Below are 22,597 nucleotides of genomic sequence, written 5' to 3'. Positions count from 1 at the left end.
GAAATTAAGTTCACTACTCTTAGCCCCAGTTACCTGTACGAAGAGAGTAGACCAGACAATCAGATTCCTAAGTCCCAGCTCTTTTAGCTTCTACCCCACCTATTTTTTTGGTTATGATTAAAGAACACATAAAATTTACCCTTGTAACCATCTTTAAGTGTACATTTCTGTAGTGTAGAGTATATTTACATTGTTGTGAAACAGATCTCCAGAACTTTCTCCTTGTGCAAATTTGAAACTCTATCGATTAAAAAAGAACTCCCTCTTCTCTCCTTTCTACTTCCTAATCCCTGGTAGGCACCATTCTACTTTCTGTTTTTTTCTGGTTTCGACTACTTTAGATGCCTCATATAAATGGAATCATGTAGTATTTGTCTTTTTGTGACCAGCTGATTTCATTTAACATAATGACTTGGAGGTTCATCCATGTTGTAGCTCTTGACAGGATGCCCTTGCTTTTTTTAAGGCTTAATAATATTCCATTGTATGCATATCCCACATATTTTAAAATCCATTCATCCATCAATGGGCCTTTGGGTTGCTTCCGCATCTTGACTATTACCAATAATGCTTTAAACAAGGGTGTGTAAATGTCTCTTCAAGGCCCTGCTTTCAGTCCTTTTGGATATATACCCAGAAGTGGGGTTGCTGGATGGTCTAGTAGCTTCATTTCTACAGGAAACTCTATGCTGTTTCCCACAGTGATTGCACCATTTTACAATCCTGTCAGCAGTGTGGTGATGGCTTTTAAAGGTACAGAAGGTAGTGAATGGGATACTTGAAATCAGATGTGAAGGAGGAAGAAGAGGTAAATTCCACTACAGTGGAGGTAAATTTCACTTAGCCTCTATTTTCCTGAGATATTTTAGCTAATATCTTTTGCTTCTCCAAGACTATTACTTTAGGAGTGGAGGAGGGAGCCAAATTATTTCTTTTTTGATTTATTATTAACCACTGGTACCTGAGAACTTCTGAGATTCTTAACTTCCATTAGTGTCTTGGCAATTAGGGGAAGTTTGAGAGTTGTGTTTTGTTTTGTTTGCGAAATTAACATGTTGGTGTTCCCAGATTCTCATTAAAAAAAAAAAAAAAAAAAAAAAAAGAGGCCTCCTAATCTATTTTAGTGTGACTTCTGACCATTTCTACTTGAGCATCCTATGAGAGTGTGTGTGTGTGTGTGTGTGTGTGTGTGTGTGTGTGTAAAGAGGGGTGTGATTAGGTTCTAACAGCTTGTACAAGAGCAGGACTGAGCAATGGAGTCCGAAAAGGGGTTTCTCCTCTCTCCTGCCCTTATTTTTGAATTTGAAGTGTTACTCGAATGCTTAGTCATGATGATAAAGCAAAGAACTTCCCAGCTTGCAGTGTAGAACAATGTTTATGCTGTATAAGTGTTTGATAATAGTGAAGAGTGGCAGGAGAGTGGGAAGAATTTGTCAACATGTTTTGAGGAGTAAGAGGATTAGAGAGGGCACACAAAGTAAGATAGCCCACTTCCAGTTCCAAAAGAAAAAAGCACTTCTTTTAAGTGTCCTTTGCAGTAACTCAAGGCTCAGCTATTTCACTTGGCTCTTAACTCCAACTCTGTTAAACTTTTAGCACTGCAGACAGGTAGATTTTATGCCTTGCCGTATTTATTTATTTATTTAAAAAGTAACCAGATTTAATTTCTCTGTATGATATGCAGACAGGTCTCCGTATGTTCACAGAAGCAATCTTTACTAGTGACCTTGCCCGAATTTAGATTATCCTGTTAGACCGCTACAGTTGTTTACCTGTAAATCTGTCACCTCTGGTCTCCTCCCCTCTGGTCCTCCCTTCGCATGGCTACTAAAGGTAAGCTAATCTCAGCCGGACATCTATGGACATCTGACTTTGGGGAAATTCCTTCCGTTCTCTGTTCCTCCATTTCCTTATTTTGTCCCCTGTATCACCTGACCTACCTTAGAGACAGGTGCCTTGAAAGTTTTAAGTGTTCAGGCGTGTAAAGTATATAAAACAGTGCCTGGCATGTAATAAGTAGATAAAAAAGTAAACAATAAGTAGTAGAGATCATTACTGTTGTTGTTGTTATTTGTGTTTTTGTCCCTTTTGCTTCTGAAGCCTGTCTCTGGCCACATCAGTACTCTGCTCAAGAATTTTCCATGTTTCCCTTTTGCTTATAGCAAACTTTTTAAGTACATCAGAATCACTTTCAAAGCTTGTTAAAAATGCATATTCCTGAGACCCCCACCAGAGATTTCAGTGGGTGTAGGATGGGACCCAGAAATTAGTGTTTCACTATGCTCCCCAGGTGATTCTGAAAGCAGGTGGTACTGGTTTGGAGAATTGTTCCACATAGGATAAAGTCCCCAAGTATACCTTTCTAGTATGTATTTTCTCCTCCTATTCCTCCCCGTCAGCCTTTGTTGCAGCCATAGTAAGTAGATTTTCCCTCTACTTACACATCCCTATGTACCTCATGTATTTTCCCAAGATGGTATGGCATAATTTTGTAATCAAATACATATTTATTCCTAATAATCTATAAGCCATCCATTTAATAATATGCTTATATATTGGCTGGGGTGAATGTTAAGCTATAATATATGGGACCAACCTTCTTTTTTTGAAAATCAGAAACAATGGGGTGCCTGAGTGGCTTAGTTGGTTTTGGCCCAGGTCATGATTTTGGCCCAGGTCATGATCTCACAGTTTGTGAGTTCAAACCTCATGTCGGGCTCTGCGCTGACAGCATGGAGCCTGCTTGGGATTCTTTCTCTACCCCACTCTCTGCCTCTCCCCTGATCTCGCGTGCACACGTACACACATGCTCCCACTCTCTTGTTCTCAAAATAAACTAAAGAAAAAGAAAATTAGGAACAATTCCTAGGTTAAGTCACTGGGTGCCTTAGGATAGTATGTTCAAGTTGACCTTTTCTCTTGCTCTCTTTACGCTCCTTTTCTCCAAACTAATTTTCCAGGTATTACAGTGAGCAAATAGTTCTAGCCTTTAAGTTGCTCAGCTGTGCTCTGTAAATAGACACACTAAGGCAAATCTAATACCAACCTCATAAGCAATCGGCAACACTTGAAAATGAAGCTCTCCTCTTTTTTTTTTAGCCTTTCTGTTCTATTGCTACAAAATTAAGGCATTAAGGACATTATTTAGGGTAATTTGAGTGCATTCAGAGATATCTGATGGTCGCTATTAGTTCACAATTCTTGCAATCTGTAGGACCATCTAAGGATGGTACTTTGCTAAAAAATGGCTTATAATTAAAATGTAGGGAAAGAGAAAGCCCTGTCCTGGGTGTTTTCTTTTCCTTGTCTCCTGTAATTCTTAGAAAATCCTCATAAATTAGGTATCATTATCCCAATTTTATAAAAAATCTTTACAGCGGAGCCTGGGTGGCTTAGTTGCTTAAGCATCTGGCTCTTGATTTTTGCTCAGGTCATGATCTTATGCTTCATGAGGCTGAGCCATGCATCAGGCTCTGTGCTGGGTGGCGAGTCTGCTTAAGATCCTCTCTCTCCCTCTCCCTCTGCCCCTCCCCCCTCAAAAAAATATCTTTAGAAAGTAAAATACAATAAAAAATATTAAATGTTTAAAAATATTTACAGAGAGGGCATAGATTAAATTTTTTTTTTTTAAGTTTATTTATTTATTTTGAGAGAGAGAGCACGAGTGCGAGCTTGAGCTCTGGAGGAGTAGAGAGAGCAGGAGAGAGAGAATCCCAAGCAGGCTCCCTGCTGTTAGCACAGAACCGGATGTGGGGCTCAAACTCAGGAATCTTGAGATCCTGACCTGGGCACATATCAAGAGTCAGACTCTTAACTGACTGAGCTACCCAGGCTCCCTAAGGGCATGAGATTTAAGATCATAAACAATGGTTTCAGTATTTGAACACAGGTCCCTTGACCTCATAGACTGCTCTCTTTCTGCTCTAGCCTGGAGCCATATTTTACATTGCTCAAATTCATTTTCTGTCTTTGTTCCCCCCTCCTCTTCACCTCCCCTCAAACTGAAGGATATTGTGAACGTTTTGTAAATAAAAAGGTTCATATAAATTCAAAGTTTGATCGTTATTCTTTCAAGCCATGTAGGCTGTATTTGGTCATGTCTTTCAATACATTCTAAATTTGATAATAGCCAGAAAGAATAAAATGTCCTTCAAAAAGGTAAGTCATAACTTTTACTAAATAGCAAAATTATTTTTTTAATGTTTATTTATTTATTTTGAGAGAGAGAGAGTGAATGGGAGAGGGAAAGAGAGAGAGGGAGAGAGAATCTCAAGCAGGCTCTGTGCAGTCGGCACGGAGCCCAATGTGGGGCTCCATCCCAGGAACTGTGAAATCATGACCTGAGCTGAAACCAAGAGTTGGACGCTTAACTGACTCAGCCACCCAGGCGTGCCCCAAATTAGTTTTTTTTAAAAAGCCTTGAAGGGGCGCCTGGGTGGCTCAGTCGGTTAAGCGTCCGACTTTGGCTCAGGTCATGACCTCACGGTCCGTGAGTTCGAGCCCCACGTCGGGCTCTGTGCTGGCAGCTCAGAGCCTGGAGCCTGTTTCAGATTCTGTGTCTCCCTCTGTCTCTCTGACCCTCCCCCGTTCATGCTCTGTCTCTCTCTGTCTCAAAAATAAATAAACATTAAAAAAAAAATAAAAAAAAAAAGCCTTGAAAAATGCAAACAAATAGGAAAATGGTGGCACAAAAAGAAATTTTTGTGCCTGTGTTCAGGTAGCTGTTTTGTAGTTCAGTACCGTCTGCATCCAGAATTTAGAGAGATGATGGAAATACTAATTAGCAGTATTATTTTATTTAAAAATTATTTTTAAAAATATTTATTTATTTTGGAGGGAGAGGGGCAGAGAGAGAGGGAGAGAGAGAATCCAAGCACGCTCAGTGATGTCATCTCAGAGCCTAACCTGGGGCTCGATCCCACAAACCGTGAGATCATGTCCTGAGCCCAAATCAGGAGTTGGGTGCTTAACCAACTGAGCCACCCAGGTACCCCTAGCCATTTTATTTTAGCTATGAGAATGCATTTAAATAAAGTAAAGAGGTCCTGAATATTAAATCATGAGTGTGTTTTTGGCTCTGAACAATAAATTAAGACTCAGTGACCAAAAGCAAAGGCAAGGTGTTCTAGGTCTCCTGCTGAGAATTATTTTTGTGTCTCGAGGAGCTGTTTCCCCCACCCTACTGTTTGGTAATCATTTGACTTGATGTCACCTGCTTACAAAGAAAACAGACTGGGGAAAAAAGCCACACTAAGCCCAGGGGCATTTAACAGTCGCAGGTGGAATTTCTATTTTTCTTCTTTTTCCCCTTCTCTCCTTCCCTTTTTAAAAGGAAGACAGCTCGGTGGTGAAGTCGAATGAGGAAGAGCACTGGAGTAAAAGGAACCTGGGTTGGAATGCTGTCTCACCGCTTACAGTAACTCTGTGGTTTTGGGCAGCTCTTTGGTTTCTTTAAGTTCTAGTTTCCCTCTTCATATTCCCTATTCCCGATTCATCCCTGTTCTTGCGAGGTTGTTGTGAAGCTGAGTGCTCCTTTAAGTAAAATGTGTGACTGACAAAGGCTGAGACGTTGTAGGTAATAGTAAGTAGTAATTACTTTTATTATGATTAATAATAAGGCTGACCTGGGGATTAAGATAAGCCTTGTGTGAAATGCTTCGCTCTGTTTTAACAACAAACTGTTGTGGTTGAGGAAACTCAGAATTATATCTCCCAATAGCCAGGTAAGATGTGACCTTCAGTGGGAGACCTCACTCCATTTAACTTAAAAAGAGAAGTCTTACTCAAAAGAACCAAGGGAAAAACCATTAGAAATCATGAGTTCATTAAAATGCCTATGTGGACATCTCCAGAAAATGAACTTAATAAATATTTCTAGTTAATAATAATTAGAAGAGATAGTGGGGGGAAAAAAATCACACTAACCACTACTGCTGCCACTACCCTTAGTGATAAAAAGTTCAGGATAATCTCACCAAGATAGGTATGAAACTCATATACATATATTTTAAATTATGAAATTTGGCTGAGAGATATAGAGGAAGACTGAATAAATGGAGAGGCTTACCTGTGCTGACAGTAGAAAAATTGAATATTGTAAGGAATTTTTGATATGGTAACTTTTAGAATAAATGGAATTAATGGGAAAACCACAATAGGATCTTTTTTGGAGGAAATGTGACAGTAGAGTTCAAACAGAAATGTGAATAGCTATCAACTGAAAGAAAAGGTAAAGGAGGACAAAGGAGTAAAACACGTTATAAAGCTGCAGTTGTTAAAATTTTTATTTTTTTTTACTGCACTCATATGAGAAGAGACAGATCAAGTTAATAGATCAAAATCAGATTCTGATGTCAAAAATGTATTAGTCTATCACATAAAAAGGACCACAGTTTATTTAACCATTCACCATTTAGGTTCTTTACTTTCTTTCTTTTGTTCTTTCATTCTTTCTTAGTTTCAGGTGTAGAATTTAGTGATTCAACACTTACATGCAACATCCAGTGCTCATCACAAGTGCCTCCTTCATGCCTGTCACTCATTTAACCCATCCCCCCATCCACCTCCCCTCTGGTAAACATCAGTTTGTTCTCTGTAGTTAAGAGTTTGTTTCTTGGTTTACCCCTCTCTCTTTTCTCCTCCTATGATCATTTGTTTTGTTTCTTAAATTGCACATGAGTGAAAGCATATGGCGTTTGTCTTTCTCTGACTGAATTTGCTTCTATCCATGGCATCGCAAATGGCAAGATTTCATTCTTTTTTATGACTGAGTAATATTCCATCACACACACACCCACACCCACGCCCACCCCACATCTTCTTTATCCATTTATCAGTCAGTGAATACTTAGGCTGTTGTTGATAATGCTGCTATAAACATTGGGGTGCCTGTATCCCTTCAAATTAGTATTTTTGTATCCTTTGGGTAAATACCTACTAGTGTGATTGCTGGATCATAGGGTAGTTCTATTTTTAACTTTTTGAGCAAACTCCATACATTTAGGTTAATTTCAGTTTTTAGTTATTATGAAGAAACCTGCTGTAAACATTCACTTACACTTACCTGGGAACATAAGTTTTCATTCCTCTTGGATAAATATCTAGGAGTAGAACTGCTGGCTCATATGGTAAGTATAAGCTTAAGTTTATAAGAAACTGCCAGATTGTTTTCTAAGCATTCCGATTAGTAACATGTAAGAGTTCTAGTGGCTCCGCACCACTCGCAGCACAGGGCACTGCCAGTTTTTGTAAATTTAGCCCTTCTATTCAGTGTGTAGTAACATGTCATTATGGTTTCAACTTGCACTTTCCCAATAAGAGATGTGGAGCATCTTTTCAATTTCTTATTGGTGATACATACAACTTCTTTGTTGAAGTGTCTTTTCAGACAATTTTTAAATTGGGTCATTTTCTTACTGTTAAATTTTGAGAGTTCTTTGTATATTCTTTTTTTATTTAAATATTTTATTTTACTACATTGTTATTTTCAATGTTTATTTTTGAGACAGAGAGAGAGACAGGGAGAGAGAGAGAGAGGGAGAGAGAGAATGAGAACATGAGCAGGGGAAGGGCAGAGAGAGAGGGAGACACAGAATCTGAAGCAGGCTCCAGGCTCTGAGTCAGCACAGAGCCCAACACGGGGCTCAAACTCATGAACCGTGAGATCATGACCTGAGCTGAAGTGGACCTTTAACGAACTGAGCCACTCAGGTGCCCCTATTTTATTTTTTTAAGTTTATTTAAGAGAGACAGAGACAGCATGAGTAGGGGAGTGGCAGAGAGAGAGGGAGAGAGAATCCCAAGTAGGCCTTGCACTGTCAGTGCAGAGCCTGGTGTGGGGCTCGAACTGATGAACCATGAGATCATGACCTGAACCGAAACCAAGAGTCAGACACTCAACCAACTGAGCCACCCAGGTGCCCCTAAAGATGTTGTTTTTAAGTAATCTCTATGTCCAACATTGGACTCGAACCTACAACTCTGAGATCAGGACTTGTATGCTGTACTGACTAAGCCAGCCAGGTGCCCCTATATATCTTGATACAAGTCCTTTGACAGAAATGTGGTTTGCAAATATTCTCCCAGTTGGTGGCTGTGTTTTCGTTCTCTTAGTAGTTTTATAAAAAGCAAAAGTTTTAAATTTTAATGAAGTGCAATTTATAAATTTTCCTCTTATGGATCTTGCTTTTGGTGTTGATTCTGAAAGTTCTTTGCCCGCTCAAAATCAATCACATTTTGTGTTATGTTTTCTTCTAGAGGTCTTATAGTTTTACATTTTACTTTTGGGGCTGTGATCTATTTTGAGTCAATTTTTGAACAAGGTGTGAGTTTAGATCAAAGTTCAGTTTTTTGTTTATGGACGCACTTCTGTTCCAACACCATTTATTGAAAAAATTATCCCTTCCCCATTGAGTTTCTTTTGCACTTTGTCAAAAATTGGTTGAGGATATTTATGAGGCTCTATTACTGAGCTAATTGTTCCATTGACCTTTGTGTCTGTTCTGTCACCAATAACACATGTCTTGATTACTATAGCTTTAAAGTAAGTCTTGAAATCAGTTACTGAAAGTCTTCCAACTTTATTCTTTGGCTACTTGTTTCTTTGCTTTTTAATATTTATTTTAGAGTGAGCTCGTGAATACCTACCAAAAAATCCTGCTGGGATTTTGACTGGGGTTCACTGAATCTATAGATCTAATTGTTATGCTATGTCTGTCTATTTATTTAGGTCTTTTTGCCTTTTTTTTTTTTCCTTTAGTGTCTTATAGTTTTTAGCATAAATATCATGCATGTATTATGTTAGCTTTATCCCTAAGTATTTCATATAGACAGATGGCAAGAATTATCTACATTTTATAAGTTGAGGCACTGAAACTCCAGACTTACTGAAATTCACAGAGCTGGCTAATTAGCAGCAAATTCTGGTCTTAAGATACCCTGGGTCTTTCTAAGTGTTTTTTTTTTTCTTGTTTTTATTTTTTTTATTATTATTTTTAAAAGTTTATGTATTTTGAGAGAGAGATAGAGTGCAGGGGAGGGGCAGAGAGAGAGGGAGAGAGAGAATCCCAAGCAGGGTCTGTGCTGTCAGCACAGAGCCCAGTGTGGGGCTCAATCTCACCAACTGTGAGATCATGACTTGAGCCAAAATTGAGTCGGATGCTTAACTGACGGAGCCAGCCAGATGCTCCTTTTTACTTGTTTATATAGGCAATAGTTTCTTGTAGCGAAAAGACTTGAATTTTGGAGTTATTCAGTTTGGGTTACAATCTGTTTTCCAGCACTGGTTAGTTGTGTGATTCATTTCTGTGAAGACTCACACTCCTCCTTCAGGGCACCTACCGCACAGGATTGTGGGGATGATAAAGGATGTGAGCATGTGAAGTTTTTAGTGTCATATTGGATGTACATGCAGTGCATGCTCAACTTGCATATCGGCTTGGTCATATCAGCTTGGTTATAATTAGTAGTAAAGCTGGTTGTTACATCCTTTCCCAGAACTTGTCATTTTGTCTCATTAATTAGATGAATTGTCTTTGAATTGTGGAAAACTGGCAGTGAGCCAGGGAAAAGCACTAACGACATAGTCCTTAAGTGTGAGACAGAAAATTTTCTACAAAACCTCTGTCGTTGTTACCCAATTTTTTAAAAAATATTTTTTAATGTTTATTTGTGTGTGTGTGTGTGTGTGTGTGTGTGTGTGTGCGTGTGCGTGAGAGAGAGAGAGAGAGAGAGAGCGAGCGAGCGCAGGAGCAGGGGAGGGGCAGAGAGAGGAAGACATAGAATCGGAAGCAGGCTCCAGGCTCTGAGCTGTCAGCACAGAGCCCGACGCGGGGCTTGAACCCACAAGCCGTGAAATCACGACCTGAGCCGAAGTCAGACGCCCAACCTACTGAGCCACCCAGGCGCATCCCCCAATTTTTTTTTTCATGTGTCTTCCATAAAGTAGAAGAAATGTTTTGTGACAGTGAATTGTGACTGGGAATTTTAATGGGTATATTTTTATTTTAAAAGGTAAAGCTTAAAGCTTTTCTTTAAAAGTAGTGGCTTTAAAACTTTCCACGTTTGTGCGAAGTCTGGTTTAATGCAAGAAACTCATCAACTTTAATATTGAATTTCCCAGTTTTGCAAAGATTTGTGACCCTACCCTGGCATAACATAAATGTGAAATGTAATTTGAGTATCAGTGTTATGCTAGGGTAAGACCTTTTATAAAAATAAAAATTCTGTGTTGATAATTCCTTTTCTCTAGAATGAGGCCTTTCCAAGATTCCTTTACTCTAAACCTACAAAGATGGAATATGAGCCGAATAAAAAGTACATTTTGAAATAAATACACCAGACCCTTAGGAAGTCAGGCCTGTAGTCCAGACAATATTATCGTCATTTTGTATTCTTTTGATGTATGAGCAGAGGTTTGAATTAGGTCTTCCTGCTTGATTCTGACAATTACTTTTCCATTTTTTTTTTCAATTTGAAAATCAGGAGAGATGTTATTTTTGTAGATTCTATCCTAGGTTTGTGGAAAAGAGTGAAGTTTTATGTTGGATAGACTGGGTAGATTCAAAGTTGTTACACTTACATGTATTTCCCTGGTGTTTGTTTAAATAGAGTAGGTTTTTAATGATGAATCTCAAAGGAAAAGAAATAATTGTATATGAAAAAGGGATGAGAATCCTATATATCTTTGTATTTTATTTTTTCTTCTTCTGCTTCATTGTACACAGGAGCACAGAGCTGGTCATGGGGCTCGATCTCACGAACTGTGAGATCAGCACCTGAGTCGAGATCAAGAGTCGGATGCTTTAGCCACCTGAGCCACCCAGGCACCCCTTATAACGTTTTAAATCCTAAAATGTTCCATAGCATTTTGTGCAGTAATCAACTGAAGCATTAGTCAATTCTTGCTATCTTAATTGTAACATTAACTTTGAAAAAGACTTGAAGTATCAGTTGGGTCTCGTGTGATGTTAGTGCCACAGTCCAGCTAAATCAGTTACTTGTGGCACAGTTTCTTCTTGCAAAATTTAACAATGTAGTCTAGTAAAACCTCATTGCTTTTAAAAGAAGTTTTTGTTTATTTTAAAATATACATCCAATAAAATTTACTCATGATATTCAGTTCTATTAATGTTTTACATTTTGGTACTAAGATTAAGCACTGAGCCTTGATACATTTTAAATACATGTCTTCTAGCTTTTGCTACTTTAACTTTGAACAGAAAATGCATCAAATAAATATTATAGTACATTTTATATGTCTTTGGACTATGGGGAAGAATGAAAAGTTTTGGAATAGCCTAGAGCAGTTTTTCATATTCTTAATAGATAATTTTTTAATTCTTTCAATATCTAAGGTATTGAAAGCAAGAGTGAAATAATTGTTGAAAGAATGAAAAGGTTCCAGGAACTGAGTTTTGCAAAGGTTTTCCCACAATTTTGCAAGAGGCTATAGATAGAATTTCAGGCTATATTCCTGAGCCAGATTCCTGTGAGTACTGTGTTAGTTATATTTACAAGTATTTTCCAGTATCTATGCATAAATGCAATATTTGTTTTGTAATCAGTTTAGTCCAGCAGCAGTGCTGTTATCAATTAACATTTATTTATTCTATGACATTTACATCATGAATTGACTGGGGACACAGTTTTTTCATTTTCTTACCCAAATCTTTCATTTACTGCTTTTATAGTTCTTTTTTATCTTAAAAAGGCTAACACACTATTGTACCAAACTGCTTGAGTCTCCAGACATCATAGTTAATTACGACACTCAGAAAGGACTTCAAAAAGAGACAGAGAGAGGACACACTAATTGCGACATAGTATCACAATTAATATTTTTTTCTAAAATCTACCATCAAAGGAGTTGCAGATACCAAAACACAATTAAAATTCTCTAGAAGATATGAGGGGCTTTTTACTGAGCAGTGACATGAGGTGGTTAAAAGCTGGATGCAGAAAGAAGCCTATGAGGTGTATAAGAAAAGATCTTTAGGACTCTTAAAAACTGAGAACAAACTGAGGGTTGATGGGGGGGAGGTTGGGGAGGGTGGGTGATAGGCACTGAGGAGGGCACCTGTTGGGAGGAGCACTGGGTGTTGTATGGAAACCAATTTGACACTAAGTTTCATATTAAAAAAAAAAAGAAGAAGAAAAGATCTTTAGTATGTTCAGGGAGATGATCTCTTACCAGGACAGGTGTTTGCACAGGGGGGATGGGAGAGTTTATGGGACTTCTAAACAAAGCTACTCTATATTTATTTTCCATTGCTGAAAATGTCCATCTCTTGGCCCTTGGTAAGGAATGTTTGAAAAAGGGCAGTGTTTGATTTAAATGCAATGATTACTTTGGATACTTTTACTACAAAATCATCCTGTGAGTTCAAGTTCTCAGAGAAAAATGCCAAGCTACTTACTGTCTCTTCCTTTGGCCTTTATTTATAGTTTCAAGTAGTGTGGACCAGATTTTAGCTCCTTGTTCTTCTTAAGGGTTCAGATCATTGTTCTTCAAAGTATTTCATTGCTCTTCAGAAATCAAACAAAAAGAAAAAGATATTGCCAAAGATTGCCATCTCTCTGCTAACATTTATGTTACTTTTTTCCTAATTATTTCTCTATAGAGCTTTCCCAAGAACCACAGGGCATTGAAAGGAAACCCGCAGCTCAAATGATGGAGAATTTACTTCATGTTTACTCTTAGGCAACCAAATGAGATTTTGGCATTTCGTCCAGACTTGTCTGTGATTAGCTTTTGTGTCGTCTTCATACTGTTTCGTTGCCATTACCATTCATACTAGTGACTTAACATCAGTCACGTCACTGACTCCTTTGTGCTGCTCTGCTAAGATGCTACCTCATTAAAAAGTCACCACTTCATCTCTTGTTTTTGGCTGTAAGTCCTTCCCACTGCTTCTCTCAATTGAAATTCCTTTCTTCTTTTTTATACTGCCTGCCTTCTACTAAATTGCATTATTTCTGCATTAACTCCTGTCTGGTTCCACATAAATGCCAGGAACTGTGAAGGGTCTGAGATTTTCCTCTACTTACAGGCTAACAGGTTATCCTGACGCAGTTTATTGGATATTCATAGTGCTTTGCCTTTATTGCTATTGCTCATGCTAGTCATTTAACTCGGGTCCTTTCATCTGAGGTCAATCCCGGGGATAAAGCCTCAGATTCTGAGCTCCAGACAGGAAAGATGTACACGCTTCCTGGCACTCGGTATGCTTCTCTTCAACTTCCTTTACTTTGGTTACTTTGGGGAGGAACGTTAACATGACAGTGCATTTTGTCTTCATAAGTCAACCCCCTTCCTGGCACGAATGCAGTCTCTCTTGCTAAGATATTTGCCTTGTATGCCGCTACTGTTAGGGTGATTAATACAAGAGGTGTAGAACCAATAAATGCTCTTTTTCTTCCTCTTTGAAACCGTAGCCTCAACACTTCCGTTTTCGTCATTGTATTTGTAGGCACCCGTATTGGTAATGAAGCCCAGAATACATAGGATACCACCTTATTTTCTTCCTAGATAACCCGCAACTTGGAGTTCTGAATGTCAGGACACTAATTCTATTTCTTAAACATTGTCAAAAACCGCCACAGTAATAAACCCGATTCTAGGCTTTCTTGTCCACAGTGTATAACAAACAGCGCTGTGGCCTAGGGATCTGACATCTGAATTCTCCCTATGTTACTTTATCTGCTGTCTCTTTCTTCTCGCTATTGTATTACTTATTGCAGCACTCCAAACTACCTCCAGCTTAGGTGTTGGGACTAAGTGTTATAGGCACTATATTATGCCCTGTTTACAGATAAGAAAAGGGAGGCATAAGGGGTTAGTTAACTTGTCTAAGGTCATAAGGTTAGTAAGTGAGAGAGCTGTAAATGTAAGCCTGTAGCTGTCTGCCTCTACGTCTGTGCTCATAACTGCTACACTTTACTGCCTCTTCAAATTACTGGCTTACAAGAGCTATACGTAGTCGATGTTGTTACAGATTCATACTGGGGTAATAGAATTAGAGTTTATGGAGGAGTAAGTTTCAGCTGAGTCTTGAAATAGGGGAGAGGTTTGAGTATGTGGAGAGGAGAGAGCATTTCAACGGGGACAGAATGAACAAAGGTCCAAAGATGAAACTAGGAAGAATATGTTCAGAGGATATTGAAGAGATTGACTTGGTTCCATATAAGTATTAAATACCCAGTGAACTCGGTTAGTACTGAAGTTTATCCATTACAACTTTAATGAAAAACAAACAAACAACCAGTTTTCTCCTCAAAGGTTTTAGATTTATTACGTTCCTATAAAAATATACTACTCACCTTACCCCACTGAATGGGAACACTGATTCGGGTTTCAGATGGAAGTACATTAGTAAGGAAATAGTAGAATAAAACTCTCAGTCTTAGAGTTTTTACTTAACCTGTTCATTTTTCTTGAGCTAGATCTGCCCACGCCAGCACAATTTGGTTAGTTTTACTTGTGATGAAACTGGTCCAGCAGGAGGAATTAGATGTATATTGAAATTGTGCCACGTTTGGAAGAAAAATGTTATTTTAAGCGTTCTGGTCATTTTTGGTGGAGTGAAGGTCTTACCATGAAGTTGTCGTTGGCAGGTTTTCAGACCACTAGACATGGCTTCCTTATTTACAAAAATCGCGCGCACACACACACACACACACACACACACCAGAAACTAGAAATAATGTGAAAGCAAGTAACTCTGGCAAAGAATTTGTCATTCTAGTGTAGACTAGTAAAAATAAGAAAGTTGACTGAGATGGGAAGCTGATACCTTTCCTAAGTTTGGGGCTAAAGAAATCTTGAATTCCTCTCTGGGATTTGTAACTAATTTACTACCCTTGAATTATGCATAAGGTAAATCACTTACCAATATATGTATATTAATTCATTTGATCTATTTACAAATTAGAAGAGATGGAAAGAGCAGGGAGGTTAGGTGACCCCAAAAGTTAGGAACTGAAGAAGTGTGGGAGGTAGAGAGTTGGTATGGATGTGGCCAAGTGGGAGTTTCTCTGTGGAATCCTTTGCTTTGACTTGTGTGGATAAGCTGCTTGTGATGACATTAAGAATTTTAATTTCCAAGACTCCTGGATGGCTTGGTTGGTTAAGCATCTGACACTTGATTTCAGCTCAGGTCACAATCTCAGGTTGTGGGATTAAGCCCTGTATCGGGCTCCGCTAAGTGTAGAGCCTACTTAAGATTCTCTCTGTCCCCCTCTCTCTGCACCTCCCCCACATGCACTTTCTCTTTCTCTCTTAAAAAAAAAAGGAGAATTTTAATTTCCTCTTCTAGACTAGAGGAGCAAACTCCTTTATAACATTCTGTTTAAGACACTGGATTTGCAATTATTCAGTAACTTTTTAAAAACCATCAGGGGCTCCTGGGTTGCTGAGTTGGTTAAGCATCTGACTTCAGCTCAGATCTTGATCTCATGGTTTGTGAGTTTGAGCCCCATGTCAGGCTCTGTGCTGACAGTGTGGGACCTGGAGCCTGCTTTGGATTCTGTGTCTCCCTCCCTCTCTCTCTCTGCCCCTCCCCCACTCACACACTCTCTCTCTCTCTCTCTCTCTTTCTCAAAACTGAATAAACCTTTAAAAAAAAACCATCAAAAATTGGCTCAGGTTGTGACCTCAGTTTGTGAGCCTGCATTGGTCACTGTGCCAACAGCCTGCTTGGGATTCTCTCTCTCCCTCTCCCTCTGCCTCTCCCCTGCTTGTGTGCATACTCTCTCTCAAAAAAATAAACATTTTAAAAAAATTGTCTCAAATGACATTAAATATTTTTTCCAAGCTAAATTTTTGTCCATATAATGCCATTTCATACAGTGCCTTACCTACTCAGAAGTATAATTTGTACCATAGATTTTTTGGGGGGTGTCGTTAAACCTAGATTTATAGCTGTTTTGGAGTTGGGGCTATTCCTAAACTGTGTACAAGGTTTTATTTTATCTGCAGTTGGCTTTACTTGTTTTTGACATGCTTACAAAGTCCTGTGTTGATACTGTGTCAAGCCATGTTGAAAATACTTTCTTGATTAAATGAGTATAAACAATAGCGAAAACCAAATTTGAGCTGACCTTTAACTATATCTACATTTAAAGGCTAAAGCCAAGGACCTCTAAATATTTTCATCCAAAGAACTCTTTGAAATGTAGCTAAAGGAAAGTTTATTTTCCAAATCTTGTAACTTAGGAAAGAGATTTAAACCGTGATTGGTTTTAGCCCACTGATCAGGACGACTGTGTAAACTTCCTTGTCTAGGATTTATTGTTCGTCCTCTTCCTTACCTTAAAGTTTCAATTCTCTATTAATTCCTTCCTCGAAAGAACACATTAGTTTATGATTCCAGCTGTAGCACAATTTTGTCTGACCTGTGTAAGTTACCACGGTTAACCATTTGAGCCTCAGGCTTTGCGGCTATACAATGGGGCTATTTATTATTCAACATGTTGTCATTTCCAGCATGTGCTGTCCGTGCCATGGAGGTAAGCACAGGCCCTGCCTTTGGAGGTTTCCAGTCCAGAAAAACTTAGTGGTATACAGGAAGCATCCCCAATCCAATACACACACTGTAAAAGGTAAAAAGGTAAAAGGTAAAGGGCTAGAAGATGAAGAGTACCGGCAAGGACATTGAGAATGTTAGCTTTATACTTAAGAACGATGTATAGTTTTACATACTTTACATATTTCCCATTTTAAACAAACTAAACGGGATAGAAAGTGAATTTGAACTAGAATCAATTTTATCCACCCTAACACAACTGTCATGAACATTTATCAGGAAAAATAAAATAGAGTTCATTTTATTAAGAAAGCATTAAATCTTAGTTAATAATGTCTCTTTCCTTCTGTCCTTACAGAATATGTATGTAACTGCTCTGTGGTGGGAAGTCTGGATGTGAATCGCTGCAACCAGACCACAGGGCAGTGTGAGTGCCAGCCACATTATCAAGGGCTTCACTGTGACATCTGCAGGGAGGGCTTTTACCTGAATCACACGTCTGGGCTCTGTCTGCCGTGTGACTGTAGTCCACACGGAGCCCTCAGCATGCTCTGCAGCAGGTAAGCAGCAGAGGGGGGAGGTGAAGTTATTTCATCAAGAAAAAGAAAAGGCACTGGCTCTCCAGGACCAGACTGGTTTAAATAAAGAGGGAGGGGGGCATAGATTTAGAAAATATTTAATAAACTTTTATTTCCTCACTTTGGAAATTATATTTAATAGCAGAATTAAAAAACCTCTAATTGGGGCGCCTGGGTGGCGCAGTCGGTTAAGCGTCCGACTTCAGCCAGGTCACGATCTCGCGGTCCGTGAGTTCGAGCCCCGCGTCAGGCTCTGGGCTGATGGCTCAGAGCCTGGAGCCTGTTTCCGATTCTGTGTCTCCCTCTCTCTCTGACCCTCCCCCGTTCATGCTCTGTCTCTCTCTGTCCCGAAAATAAATAAACGTTGAAAAAAAAAATAAATAAATAAAAAAAAAAAATAAATAAAAAACCTCTAATTAACTGATAGAGTTCTTCAAAAGCCCCTGGGTCACCAATTTTGCTTTGTGATAATTTCTCTAAATTTCACGGGGAGAAAAAATCATTGAGAAAGCAGTCTCCTTTCTGGAAGTGATAACTTCCTGGCATTTCCAGTGGAAATATTCTTGTTATGTTAATTCACATGCCATTGGAGTTTCAGGAAACTTACTCTTTATTTTTTCTCTTATCAAAATTCTGGAGCTGTTTCTTTGCACGTCTAAGGCTTAGTGCCGGTCATATCCGAATTTCTCTGACTAGTGGGGAAAAGACTGGTTTCGCCCGCACGTTTTGGGGATGAAACTTGATTAAACAAGAATTGTCTGGAAATTGCCTTTAAAATAGTATGTTATTTGGAGGTGACTTAATACAGTAGAACAGTGTCCCATAATCTGAGGATTTGCCTTCTCTGACATTGAATGTAATTATTCTTTGACCTAGTATGAGGCTCCTAGCTTTTTGTGGACCCCAAGTCAAAATGCTGAAGAGACAGTGTTATGTAATGAAAAGAACACAATCTTTAAAATCAATCTGACTTGGGTGTAGATCCAGGATCTGTTGCCACTTAGGAGCTTTGTGCTTTCAGCAAGTTATTTCATTTCTCTGAGCCTCAGTTTCTTTTCAGGGTTGTTGTGAAGGTTAAATAAATAGATGTATGTAAAATGCCTAGCACACATCACACAATGCATTCTGTTTTGTTTTAATTTCAAGGGAATATTGTTGGCTTAAATGAGAGAGTATTTTTAAAGAACTTTTATCTCCTTGGCAGAAAAGTTTCTTTATAGTAGGAGTAGCTATCTTGCTTTATAAATCATATTGTACTATTATGCAATATTGTATCATAGTGTACTTCTACTAAAAATATAGATGTGGGGCACCTCGGTGGCTCAGTTGGTTAGGTGTCTGACTCTTGACCTTAGCTCAGGTCTTGATCTCAGGGTTGTGAGTTCAGGCTCCATGTTGGGCTCCACACTGGGCATGGAGCCTACTTAAAAAAAAAGGGGGGGGGGCGCCTGGGTGGCTCACTTGGTTGAGTGTCCGACTTCGGCTCAGGTCGTGATCTTGCGGTCTGTGGGTTTGAGCCCCGCGTCGGGCTCTGTGCTGCCAGCTCAGAGCCTGTGGCCTGCTTCGGATTCTGTGTCTCCCTCTCTGCTCCTTCCCCCTCACACACTCTGTCAAAAATAAGCAAACATAAAAAAAATTAAAAAAAAAAAATGTGAACTCGATTAAGAAGTTTATAACTTCAAATGCAACAATAATCAATGCTTATGACCATTAGTATTTTAAAATAGTTGTTTGTTTTAATCTTCACAACTCTTTACATAGGTTATTAAATCATAAGGATACTAAGTGGCAGAGGACGCATTCCCAGTTAGGATTCCAAACCCAGTGAGTGTTCTTATCACCATGCCATACTGCTTCCATAATGAGAAAGCTGGTAATCATTCTGTTATTTGAAGCTGAGAATACAGCAGTCGCTTATCATTGTTCCCTTCGGTCCGCTAAAAGCATGCCTGCACATCATATTCAGAAGGCTCACCTTTCTTACCATTTTAAAAGATGAGATTTGGAGAAGTTAGTTCATTCTGATATCCAATGGCATGTCTGCTGCTTCCTTTAGAATAAGATTCTGCAAATACATTTTTTCTTGAGTCCTTTGGAGAGAGAAAACCGTGTTTACTTCTAGGCCAAACTGCTGTCTTAGAGGAGAAGGAAGTAAGGGGAGGATTGAGAGAGAGTTTTCAAAGCTGGAGAGGAGGGGAAAACGGTCATTCTAAAATTCATGTAATATCTTACTCTTTTCATTGATCTTTTATAAATTTTTTCTGTTTTATTTTCCCCTGACAGTTAAGGTCATTAGCTTACATCGGCTAAACACTATTCTGAAAATAGGTCGTAACTAGAGAGTAGTGGAAAAATGCTTTGGCCTGGTAACTCCAGGATCCAGGGTAGGGGGTCTGTAAACTACAGCCATGAACCAAATCCAGTCGGCTGCCTGTTTTTGCAAATAAAGTGTCATTGGCACACAGGTGCCTTCATTTGTCTACACATTATCTATGACTGCTTTTGTGCTCCAGTGACTAGTTACAAAAGAGACCATGTGGCCTACAAGCCTAAAATATTTACTGTCTGGCTCTTTAAGAAAAAGTTTGCCAAGCCCTGGTTTAGGGTTCCAGTCCTCGTAGATATTTCTGGGTAACCATGGAGCTTTGGGAAAATCACTACTTTTTTAAAAGCATTTGTCTTTTCATTTGTGAAGCAGTGGTAATAATCTGTGTCCTATTTCTCTCCTGAATATAGTTGTTTTGTCTTAAGGATCAAACAAGAAGATGCATGTGTAAATTTTTACAATCTACACATTCTAGACAGACAATAAAAATAGTACTAGAAGCCATTTATTGAGCATGTACTGTGAGCTAGGGCACTGTGCTACCTGCTTTATGTGCATTATCTCATTTAATTTTCAAAAAACTCCCTTGAGGAGAGCACTATTATTCTCCCACTTTGAATATGAAAATTTTGATGTTTAGGGGGATCGTTAACTTGCGTAAGTTTGTATACGACAGCTACCATTCAATCCAGTTGAACAAATGTAATAAGCAAGTACTTATTCTGTGAAGCAGAATGACTTCACAATTACACAATTGTTTTTCTTAGTAAAAAACGTCTTGGTATTTAACACTCAAATATCCTAGCGTGTTTTTTTCTCTTGATTCAATGTGTTTTGGCTGATGGTTATATAAGAAAAATTTGTATTTGTATCCCAGAAACTCAATAATGCCATATACAGCATTTTAAACAAAGTGACACGTGACAAGTCTTGTGTTAAATTCCAAGCATAGGGGTGCCTGGGTGGCTCGGTCGGTTAAGCGTCTGAGTTTGCCTCAGGTCATGATCTCACAGCTAGTGGTTTCCAGACCCGTGTCAGGCTCTGTGCTGAGCACAGAGCCTGGAGCCTGCTTTGGCTTCTGTGTGTCTCTCGCTCTCTGCCCCTCCTCCACTTGTGCTCTGTCTCTCAAAAATAAATAAAAATTAAAGAAAAAAAAATTCCAAGCATAATTGCTAGAATGTCAGTATCACATGTAGATGGTTTGTAAAGTGCATCTCAGGTCAACAAAGAGACGCGCAGTATGTTACTGTGTATAAGACAACTGTTAGCAACCAGTTCCTTTTGGTCAGGAAGTGATGTTTTGAGCATTTTACATCCTAACAAGGGAGTCTGTTACTTATATGTAGGTGCTTTACTGTGTTTTAGTTACACTTTAGGAAGTTTGTTAGTAGTTTTGGGTTGATATGTAACGAATTATAATTATTTTCATTTGAAATATTGGAAAATAGGTTCTTTGTTAGCATTTCATGTAGAATATATGATTTTCGGTGATGGATGATTGATGCTAAACAGGAGGTGGAAGATATCCGTATTTTATTATTATTATTACTTGATCTGCATGGACTATTTTCCGTATATAACCAATGGGTTCTATTATCCTTGGTAGCTCTTTTTTTTAGTGAGTAATGTGCAATTTTATATTATCTGCATACAAAGTATGCTGATTTCTCATATCCTTTACTGTCATCTTCTAATTGGCATCTGGAAGGACCTTGCTTCCCCCATAGCCCTTAAATGTGATGTGTTTCTCTCTCTCACTATTATCTCTGGACCCGGAGTTCGAATAGGTATCTTCCTTGCTTCCCTTTGCCACTTCCAGAGTGCTCTCCTTTCTTCCTTATGCTCTCCTTTTGTCCTTTCTTTTTCCTAAAAACCCCATCTCCGAAGCTCACAGCAACATGGCATGCTGTTCTACCTCCTTGTTGCAGTTCCCTCTACCAGGTCCTGCCCCTTATTTCTCATACATGGCTCACTGTTGTCTCTATCACTCCATCTGTCAAAATTCTGGACGATTTCAGTATCTATAGATGATCCCAACAATGCTTTGGCCTTTCAGCTTCTTGCCCTCTTTTCCAACAAGCCTTCCTCTGTGCTCCCCCTGATCTTTATTTGTTTTACTTTCCCTATCTCTTGATTGCCCATGGCCCCAATGATAGATGTATTAAGTTTTTTTGTGGTAAATCTGTAATCCTTTTCTATGGGTTACTGCTGGGCAATATTTAATTTAAAAAATTGTTAACAGTGTTATTTCAGGCAACTTGTCAGAACAAGCGGTGTATCACTAAAGTCATTCAAAAACCTGTACTTAGAGGAAGTCTTTAGAAGGAAGGCCCAGGGGCTCTAAATCCAGCCATACATGACATTTCTTACTACCAGAAAGGAAGTTAAATTGACATAAGACCAGAGGAACAGAAATGGGAAGTCACAAGACTGTGTACTTTGGCAAGAGCATATGGGTGAACTATGAGGAAAAACCTCTGTATTCTGCTCTGTTATAAATTATATATGAGTTAAGGAAATAGCAAATTGTGGGCAAGTAGTATGTGTGTGTGTGTGTGTGTGTGTGTGTGTGTGTGTGTGTGTGTAGTGAAAAGGAAGTAGAATCTGAAAATTGTGACTTTGGTTCTATTCTTGGTTTAGCCTCTTACTGTATGACCTTGATGAAGATATCTGATCTCTCTGAGCCTCAATGTTTCCATCTGTAAAATAGGATTAGCGTATGTGACATGAGGATTTTTGTGAAACTTAACTTGTGTGTGTGTTTGTCCACTTACATTGTGACTGGCACATAGATTCAGCTCAGTAACTCCCAGGAATTGAATCTATTTTTTGTTTTTAAAACATGAAGAGTAGAATTGGTGAGTCACAAAAGAGGAGGATCCAACCTGTGTTGGAATATTTGTTTTTGTTGGTAGGCTAAGGAAGCAATTGTTCATTCTAACAGAAAAAAAGTTTAAATTATTTTCTCCCATTTTCATAAACATATTAAGCCTCTTAAAATCGGACAATCTATATTCTAGAATAATAATAATAGTTAAAGTTAATTGAACACATGCTAGGCACTGTCCGAAGCCCTGTGCATGTAACAGTTGATTTAATTCCCACAGCAGGCACTATTACTATAATTCTTACTTGCACAGGAAAAAAACAATCAGAAGTTAGGTACTTTG

At 38.7% G+C, this 22,597-nt stretch overlaps 1 protein-coding gene across 1 annotated transcript in view; it reads left to right on the top strand.

The window, feature by feature from the left end:
- The window catches only part of MEGF9 (multiple EGF like domains 9), an 89,136-nt gene that overhangs the window by 27,640 nt on the left and 38,899 nt on the right, over positions 1 to 22,597 (top strand). The window contains exon 2 of the mRNA XM_045470327.1: positions 16,882 to 17,083. Within this exon, the coding sequence (XP_045326283.1) occupies positions 16,882 to 17,083 (202 nt within the window). The remainder of the gene's footprint in view (positions 1 to 16,881; positions 17,084 to 22,597) is intronic.

The sequence above is a fragment of the Leopardus geoffroyi genome, chromosome D4 (assembly GCF_018350155.1).
Source record: "Leopardus geoffroyi isolate Oge1 chromosome D4, O.geoffroyi_Oge1_pat1.0, whole genome shotgun sequence".
Taxonomy (NCBI): domain Eukaryota; kingdom Metazoa; phylum Chordata; class Mammalia; order Carnivora; family Felidae; genus Leopardus; species Leopardus geoffroyi.
Note: the sequence above shows the minus strand (reverse complement) of the source record. Positions and strands in the feature narration are given on the sequence as shown.